General features: G+C 36.3%; 1 protein-coding gene across 1 annotated transcript in view; it reads left to right on the plus strand.

The window, feature by feature from the left end:
- Positions 1 to 10,200, plus strand: part of LOC106102088 (follistatin-A) — a 20,720-nt gene that overhangs the window by 9,845 nt on the left and 675 nt on the right. The window contains exons 3-6 of the mRNA XM_013281497.1: positions 2,243 to 2,434; positions 5,444 to 5,653; positions 9,325 to 9,540; positions 10,153 to 10,197. Coding sequence (XP_013136951.1) covers positions 2,243 to 2,434; positions 5,444 to 5,653; positions 9,325 to 9,540; positions 10,153 to 10,197 — 663 coding nt within the window. The remainder of the gene's footprint in view (positions 1 to 2,242; positions 2,435 to 5,443; positions 5,654 to 9,324; positions 9,541 to 10,152; positions 10,198 to 10,200) is intronic.

A 10,200-nucleotide genomic window follows, 5' to 3' on the forward strand; every position in this document is an offset into this window, starting at 1 on the left:
GCCCTCGATCCGACGCTATCCACAATCTGCCTTTAATATGCCCAGTTTGAAATGTCGATGGTGTGCACTTTTATAATCGCAGAAAGTCTAAGTGCTTTCGCTGCGCACCCGGTTTTGCATCATTTTATTATTAAATACAAACAAAAATAGATCATATTGACACATAGGTATCTAACCTGATGCTCTTAAGCAAAAATCAATGTTATCAATTATAGTATTACGGCTGTATATGACCATTATTTACTTTTCCACACTGAAATGAATTAAAACGAAATGTTCATGTTCTTATTTTAAAAGCACTTTAATACACTTTCATAAATAAAAGTAATGTAGTCAGTATGAAATGGAAAAAGCCGTTATCACATTAACAAATAATTCAGTCCGGCTTTTGAACATTTTTTTGTGCGGAACCGGTATTCGTTACTGACGCCATTAAAAGATTCATTTCCTTACAACAGGACGCTTTGTTGGAGATACGGAATGCACAATTATGTTGAAATAATTGTGAAACGTCATACAGTATTATAAAACCACAAAAAGTTACCTTATTATTTTCTCTTATTTCTGAACGAACTTTAAATTATTCCGACTCAATAATACCATATACTTTTTTACTACTGTTTATTTGGATTTTCATTAAAACCCAATACATTTATCAAAGTTTATTCTAAGATATTTTGAAAACGAATAAAAGGATTTATGAGTGGTTCGATCTACGAAGTATTTTAACGTAACTAGTTTTTTGCATAGCTAATGGCGCCACGCGTAATGCAGGGAGCTTTCAATATCAGGTTTTTTTGCTTTATGTGCTCATATCCGGGACTGAGATAGATGTTTTCCTTAGTTAATAAATAAGTAAAGACAGAGATTCAAATAAATCAGCTATAGAGCGGACATTTGAAATAATTCTACATCAAAATTGTAATCGTATCAGTAACATTTTCTGCAAAATGACTATTACTTTTAGTAAATTATTCGTACGGTCCTGTCTATGCTTACTACTTAAGACTTAAAGAATTATAGTTCAGTTCAAGTTATTGACTAGCCTTGTTTATCACGAAGTTGTGGCTCTATGTATTTTATCTACATATTTCTTTGTTCGATAATTACGGATACATGTTTTTTATATAAAATGTATCAGTTTAGTAAGTATAGGTTACGACCTTTTAAATTATTTTCTTAGTTCATTCATTGATGAAATATCCATTGGCCAGACATCAGCAATACATACCAGTTCACAAGGAGAACAAGGACAAGTGACTGTTACTGTGTTTACGGAAATTTCACATTACGAAACTACGCAGATAATGTCTGGTATAAACCAAAATGTCTGCTTCCATTATCTTGAATTATCGATATTAATATGCAGTTAATATTGACTGACTGACGTAATCGAAGTATTTAACTTACTTAGCAGTCGCTTAACGTTCGTCGATCTTGCTTAAACTATACTTAAGTTTGCTCATAATGCCCATTTATCTCTAAGTGTTATCATCTCCCCTACCTTATCCTACTCCCGTAGGGCCGGCACACCGGGGTTGTCGTCCTCCGAATAACTCTATCATCCGTCATCTCAGTCATCTCTCCCTTCTTGATCATGTCACCTTTTACGGAATCCATCCATCTCTTTCTAGGTTGTATAGGTAGGGTTGTGAGTTGTTGATTTTTTCTTCCAAGTTGTTTTGGGTAGTTTTAGATATCTGGATGTTGCTACTGAGTCTCATATATCAATGCTCTCAGCATTACTCCCGCGTGACCGCCGCGGGCGCAGCGATCAGATCCCGCCGTAAGTCAGGTCTCGGGTTCAAATTACAAACAGAGTCATTATTTGTACGATTCCCAGCTATTTTTAGTAACATAGTTGTCGGCTTCGTGGTGGAGTGTTTAACTCCGCGTGACTTCTGATACTTCTCTTTCTCAGTTTTACGTGAACGGTAATCAATTTAAGCGATCTTGCAACTGTAATGATTTAGTGTATTAACATTTTTATTATTGATCATGCTAATTTCACTAAAATTGTTGTCATAGGGTTTAAATGTGTAGGTAGATACAGACTGGACTAGAGGCTTAACTAAATGTATTCGTCGTTAATTTAGCCAGTTCTTGTCCACAACTCTGATTAATCTTTACTTGTAGTCTCTTAGAGTTTTATTAATGGTTAATTTAATTACGTGTGCGAAATACGGTCAGTGGGAAGCGAATTTAATTTTCTGTCTATATCAAAGTTATATTTCGTGTGCAGCCGGGATCTGCTGGTCGGGGATGGAGCGCGGTGGGCGCTGCAGCTCCGTGGCGGCGCTGCGCGTGGGCCGCGCCGAGTGCTGCGCAGGCGCCGCGCGCGCGCCCGCCGCCTGGAGTCCTCGAGACCTCGACAGCGGACAGATATTCTTCTACAAGGCGCTCTCCGGCGGCGTACCTTGCAGTGCATGCGATGGTAACAACACTATATTTATATCTAACTAGCTTTCGCCCGCGACTCCGTCCGCGCGGAATTAAAAAAAACGAAAGTGAGTAAACCTATGTGTTATTCCAGACTATCCTTCATCTATGCCAAATTTCGTAGAAATCCGTTCAGCCGTTTAGGCTACAAACTCTAACAAACATCCATCCATCCATACATCTAAACTTTCACATTTATAATATTAAGTAAGTATTAAGTATGATTTACACAGACCAACAAACCAGATATTGCATGTTCTGTATTTTACAGTAGGTAAAACTCTTCTGATCCCGACCACTTTTATAATAGAACACAATCAGTACTCTAACCCTGTAAATACATACTAGCGGTTCGCCCCAGCTTCGCATGAGTAACGGAGCGTATACATTTTTTTTCTAATTTCTAACGTAATGTCATACAAACCCATTACTTATACTCTATAGTCTTACCAGTGCAGAAAACATTATCAATTCGTTATTTTCACGAGTCGAAATTATATAGGTGTGAATATGCCAAATGGTTTTTGACTTTATTGAGATACACACGTCGAGGTAAATTTGTTTTATGCACAGATAAAAGACAAAATAAACTAAATAAAATCGTTTGGTATATTGCTCGTGTTATAATTAGGGCGGCAGTGCATCGCCCGATAGGACCGGGATGTATTAAAGTGCTCGGTCTTCATTCATTCATCGTTCATACATTCATTCACGACATCGCTATTGTTGCGAGTGACTGACGACACTACAGACAGTAGTTTGCGTTTTAGAAAATACATTTCTAAACAGTTTATCGCAATTATTACAATTTATTTTCTGCTTGAGGAATTAGGTTTAAATATAAATTTGATTATTTAAGACTTATGTATACTAATGTTAGGAATGAACATAGGTTTTTGTACGTAATTAATAAACAAAAACCTTTTAGAAACACTGGAAAGGTATTGTCATTGAGTGACATCTTACTAATGCGAAATTTTATTTGAATGATTGCATGGAAGTTTGTTGTTTGTACCCTATACTACTGTACGGATCTCGATGAAATTTGGCATAGATATAGAGCATAGTCTGTAAGAACACATAGACAACTTATTTTTGTTTTGTTTTAATTCCCCGCGGACTGAGTCACAGGCGATAGTTAATATTTTATGTTTATTACTAGTTTTTTGTAAATTCTGCGCGGACAGTCATCGCATCTAGTAACTGATAAATTTTCTTGGTTATGTTTGAAATACTGAATAAAACATTACTTTTAATTTATTATACAGGATTGATACTGCTAAAAATGTATATGATTCGCAAATATTTCGGATAATCTCATTAATTCATATTTATTCAAAACTGGTTTATGTCAAGCGGGAATTCGTCGGTCGATCGGATACGCTGGATTACATGAACAATAGAGCCAAATTGACGGCGCCAAGACTTCAGAATTACACATTCATCCACCTCAATGTATCTAATAAGATAATTGTAGGCATGTAAAGGAAAATCTACCAAAATATAAAGATGAAATAATTCTATACGAAGAATTTTATTCTTTTGTAATTTGTAATGAATTAACTTAATAACTACTGGATTCTATATTAAATAGATTTCCACCATAATCTGGTATAAACGCATTTAAATATAACAGAATTATTATTAATCTTATAAATAAAACAAGTCGCCCACACGAAAATAATACACGAGGCTGCAGTTATCTCGAATCTCCATACCATCTATCATAGTCGATTCTAATCATTTTGCATTTAAATATGTCACCGTCACATTGTTAACTTCGCTATTTTATAATATCACCCTCTCCAATCTACCATATTAGAATTATTTATTAATAAATGTTGATTTATAACTTTTCTTAGAGAAAAAAAATGCTGTTTTACATATTTGTAGTTATAGAACCGATATTAAATAAAGATATTTATAAATATGTTATTTTCAAATATTAAAAAAAATGTAAATTGTCATAAATTCGTACAATTCACTATTTTGGTTTACATTTTGAACATGTATATAGCCCAAATGTAAATAGACCAAGTTCCCAATCGTTCGGTAACATTATTCAATCATTTCAATATGGACAGGATACCAACCTTTGTGTGAGTACAACTCGAATACTATTACACACAAACAACACGCATATGTAAATAAGAAAAAGCAGAAGTGTAGAATCTGGTCTAACTGCCTATACCAAAATAAGTTGGCTAATATTTTTTTCTCAACATTATCAATGCCACTCGAAAATTTTTTACAGCAATAAATTTGATATCCGGTTATTCGGGCTGATAAATTTAATGCTTTAGTTGTAAAAAAATCTTTCGTCGTTTGAATAAAACGTGCAATTTACAAGTAATGCTTTCTAGTAAAGTGCCTTTAGACGGACAAAACACTGTTGTAAAAGTTTCAGCTTAATTTTTAGGGCGTCATAATTGTCTTCTTGTTTTCGCAACATATTTGACTAAGCCATTCAATAAGATTTATATCTATGTTTTTTCTAAACCGTCATAGATTAACTAGCTTGCACTCGCGACTTTGTCCGCGTGATATTAAAAAAAAGTCAGTAGCCTGTGTGTTCTTTCAGACTAACCTCTACATCTATGCCAAATTTCATCAAAATCTATTCAGACGTTTAGACTACAAACTGTAAACATCCATCTAAACATTCGCATTTATAATATTAGTATGAAGCATGATTAGTATGACATAGACTGTCGAAGGCGCAGTTTTTAATCGCTAGACCAGACCGGACCAATGTGTTTTTCGACCTTTGAATTACATATATACTTACATTTATCCGACGTTGTTACGATGAAGGAAAAAATCGTGATGCAACCACACATATCACCAAAGAAATTCAAAGATATTTGTGAACTCAACCATATGTGGGCCAGCATAGTTGTTTACGGCCGAGTCTCCGCTAACTTAGGGTACGCTCCGAGTCCCTTATTCGGGATTCATAGCTATATCATTAGTCGTAGTACTTTAACAGTGGTAATATTTACAGAATCGTGCTCCGGCGTGAGATGCGGCGCGGGCCGGCGGTGCGCGGTGCGCGGCGGGCGCGCGCGGTGCGTGTGCGCGGCGGCGTGCCGGCGGGCGGGTCCCGTGTGCGGCACGGACGGCCGCACGTACCGCTCGCTGTGCCGCCTGCGCCGCCGCGCCTGCCGCCGCCCCGCCAAGCACCTCGCACTAGACTATCCCGGACCTTGCCAAGGTTACAAACTATATACTTATTTATTTAAGGCATATTAAGGCAGACAGTTTAGCGAACAAATAAGTCACGTAAGATCACCTAAAGCCGAAAAAGAAGCTTGTATACGAATGTGGAAAAAACAATAGTGATGTGTCGGTTAAAAAGAATACTGAAACAATTGTTTGTGCGTGAAAAAAAGCAAATGTTTGATAATTAAGAGATTGGCAATAATTGAATAATTTCATCCGTGAAGCTTAGCGAAAAGCGTGAAAAATTGAATCTATAACCTAATATTATTCTGCAGTATTCTATTGTAGTATTGACAAGCAATCAACAGACAATAGTTTTAATTATTTGCTCGCTGTTAGTTTCATTTGAATACAAACTCACGTATGCTTTTAAGCCTTATTTTTAATTTGTCAGTGTCGTGGGTTTGATTATAAACAAGATTTTGTGAATGAATTTCCATTTTTCGTAGTAAAATATCACTTCGTAATCTTTGCGTTTGGTGAGAAATATTTGACATTTACATTTTCTATAAGTTTTGTATTATATTTAGAATTTTATCATTTTGAAAACATAATTAAACTGAAGTTATCTAGATCGAAAATATTTTAGAGTATAAATCAATTCCGTAAAAGCGTGTGCTTAAGCTGGATTTAAGTTTTAATAATAATTTAATTGCCAACGTTTACTGTGGTGTTGTACTACAAACTTGATTATTAATTACAATGTCATGCCAACATGGTAATGGCCACATACAACTGTCTGGTTGGCAACAACGCGCCAAACGACTTTAGACTGGCGCTAAATCTCGCCTAGCAACTAATGCTATACAAATTAAATATCCTTATTATGTTATAAGTATTACTAATCTACGTCATTTTAGGCCTCGTTTGAAAAATCTTATGAAGATCCTTACTTTGTTTTTGCAAACTAATGATTAGGTGTCGTCTTTAAATCTGCTAATAAATTATGAAAAATTAAAGTATTTTTTGTGTAATTGCACGTGAGAATGTCACATAGTGGGATTCTCTACATCTATATTTTAATGTCTAGTATGTATTGCTTAACATAATATACCATAGATTGTAAAGATGCGCGTGCATAGTAATCTCAAGTCGGTACCGCACGCTCGGCCACGCGACAGCGGCGCCGCCCTCCCGTCTCGGACGTTTATTTTACAAAAACCTCCACGAAGGCTGATTAATTCCGAGTAACGTTCCAATCTACCAACCGGCTGTGAATAAATACGCAAGCATTGGACAAAAAAGAGGATCCTGTATCGCATGGGTAGCTGCAAGCTTACGCGGCGATTCTTAAATGTATTACAGTTCAAATTTTTTGGAATACTTACTTTATACAAATATTGCTAACCCTCCGCTGACCTTACGGTGTTTTTGTTAGAGGCAGCCTACCTTATTTTCTGTAGAAAAGAAGAATAGCAACTTTAATACATCAAATTTTAATATTTATCAATTGGTCTATGTCTAATGAGAATGAAATATTAAGCCGATTTACAGCAATAAGCCTTATCTTATCAACCTCAGTTTAGTTACAGACTAACAAGATTCTTATTTAAATTTGTTTATAAAATTCGCTAAATCTAGGAAATTTCCAAAGTAAAACTCGACTGTATCATATAGCTTTAGGTTATTGCTTCAAATTAATAATGCTTCATATTTAATATTCAATATAAAATTCAATAAACTTGCGTATAAAAACTGCATCTCTAGTAGCATCAGTGGTCAGTAGCTTATTACGATGCAGGCTACGTACGGCGGATACGCCTCGTGGTGCACGCATGTGAATGATTCCCCTACTTCTTACAGCTCACAAACTCGAATAAGTGAATAAACGCCAATAGGTCCGTCCTAAGTGAGAGTCTTTTAATAGTATATCATTATCGAGTTTTTATGGTTACGCTACTATGCACAGTATAACGCACGTCCTGCTAGTTTTTTCTATTCACGCGTAATTCTATGTCAGAGCTCTGGGGTAACTGATTACAAGTAAATTATAGAAGTGCCATAACCTGTTTTCTTTACAAGAATTATTTTGCGTCCATCATTATTACTATATAAACATGTATGCAAAGCTAATAAAATATTCTCACTGCATTTCCTGTGGTTTATTCATTTTAAATTAACTTTTCTTTTACTTTAACAGTTATATGCAAACTATTACAGACCTAAGCTATCTTAACCTCTAACTCTTACGTTGTTCAAACAGTCGAAACATACACAGACTTTCTGGAAAACTTGGACTTTGAATTATAAATGTATTATTTTACAAGTATAGGTTATAGTGTCTGCTACGCCTTGTTATTTACGTCATTTCATTAACATTTATAATTATATGTGTATTTAAACAGAAATAGAGTTGCGGTCGAAACGTGACACCGACTGATTCTCGGCAACATTGTATTCGACTGACGGATATCGACTTCCGTACGTCTGTCAACATGGCTTTTGTCAAGCTTTACCTTTGATCATTCTCCCAAGAACCACATTTCTTCTGGAATTTAAATGGAAATACTATTTTAAAAATTATTGTGCCAAATTTTTAGCATAATCGTGCATAAAATTTTATAGCTGATGCTTTCATATCTGTTTTTATGGTAAAAGGTTTTCAATACTATCAACATATACAGGCGATGTTTTAGTTTTAAATTGATTATATATCAGTAAACTTGTAATGTTTTATGTTTTTACGTTACGTCGTCAGTCTTAAAATGTTTAATTTAAAGGAAGTTGGTATTGTAACCACTAGACCAAACAATCCGTACTAAAAGTAGTTTTAATTTGTGAAGCAATATGTTTGCGTTTCTATAATTAGTTTGGGAATAATCTGCTCGGTGCGCTTGCCAAATGCCTCAGTTAATGCAAGCTATTATGCATATTCGTGGAAACTGCTTCTGTTCCGTTAAATCGTTCACCATTGCCAAAAAGGTTGACGTAACTATCGCTGTATATTTATTAGGAAAATCTGGGCTTGATTATTCAGGTTTTGGCTTATATCCAGAGCTATACCTGTGCGCTCGCACCGAGATGCAAATCGACTGACCCTTAAAATATCCCGATGCAAATTTAAGGTGAACGTTGGTATTTTAGTTGGCTTTATCTTAGAAGTAACCGGTACGCTATTAGCCTAGTTATGCATTAAACAACTTACGATACTTGTTTTTAATTAGTGTCAATAAATATAAGAACTTGTTTAGTCTGACAACTTGCGTACAAGAAGCGCATAATAGTATATTTTCCTTTGGAGAAAAAGCATACTTACTTTGGTATATTAAAGATCCGTTAAACTTTGACTTTTTTAACCTTATTAAAGTAGAAAAAAAACACTTACTAAAGTTTGACGTCAAAATGCAATGGAAATTTTAGCTGTGAAACAAATACTTAACGAGTTCAGAGTTAGTAAAGTAGCGATAAACCGCAACTTGATACAGCTCGACCGAAGGAAAGCGACGGCACTAAAACTATATAGTCTTGTCGCTTGTTGTATAGATTTCTACGTCGTCTAGTACCCACATCATGTTACAGTGTTTCTAAGGAAAATGGTTGGAAAATTGTTTTTTACTCTTAGTAATTTTTCAACATTTTTTTTGATAAATCGTGTAACCGTTTTGTTCCTTTGTATATGATGACGTTGATATATTAAAATGAAAGGTGTATACCTGTGTGCAGTGGGCACGTGCGAGGGCGTGCGGTGCGGCGGCGACAAGCGCTGCGTGCTGGACGCGGAGCTGGGCGCGCACTGTGCTCGATGCGGCGCGTGCAGCACGGCCGGCGCGCCCGTCTGCGCCGTCGACGGCCGCACCTACGCCGGCGCCTGCGCACTGCGCCGCGCCGCCTGCGAGCGAGGCCGCGCCCTGCCGCTCGCTTACAGGGGATCCTGTATTGGTAAGAAAATTGACCAGTGTCATTCTAAAATATACAAGGCAAAATAATTGTTACGATTAAAGTTACTATCAAATAATAATTTTAAGTGCTGGCAACGTTGATATTGTTTTAAATTGGTAGTATTTGATTTTTTGAGCGGACAACCCCGTATGTGTTGATAAATGTCAAGGCGACGATCGATCAACAGATGACAGTTGTCAAGTTGTCTCTGAATGGTGGAATGATGCGCTTTGGTTCTGTGCACGTAAAAAGTCAATTGGTTAACCTCTGTAAATCTTTGCAATCCGGTTAGAACGTGTTGTGCAGTTTTCATTAAAGGTCGAAGGATAATGTTTCTGATATTACACGATTATTATTTCATTATCTCCGACATACGCACGCCCACAATGGAGCATAAGTTACCGTTTAAATACTGCATGACCACTCCGTAAACATTTTTCATGAACATCAAGCCATATTGGATAACCGAAAATTAAGTAGGACTGTGGGTGAGGAATGTTTGAAGCTAAAAGCAAAGTAGCATTGTGTGCTAGTGATGGGATAAAGTATTATGGGATTACTTTTAAGGCACGGTAGCAAGTTTTGACATAGCGTGTATTATTACGATTGCAGCAAACGCGACGTGCACGACCATCAGGTGCGGCAGCGGGCAGCGCTGCG

Source organism: Papilio polytes, unplaced genomic scaffold (genome assembly GCF_000836215.1).
Source record: "Papilio polytes unplaced genomic scaffold, Ppol_1.0 DF823923.1, whole genome shotgun sequence".
NCBI lineage: Eukaryota > Metazoa > Arthropoda > Insecta > Lepidoptera > Papilionidae > Papilio > Papilio polytes.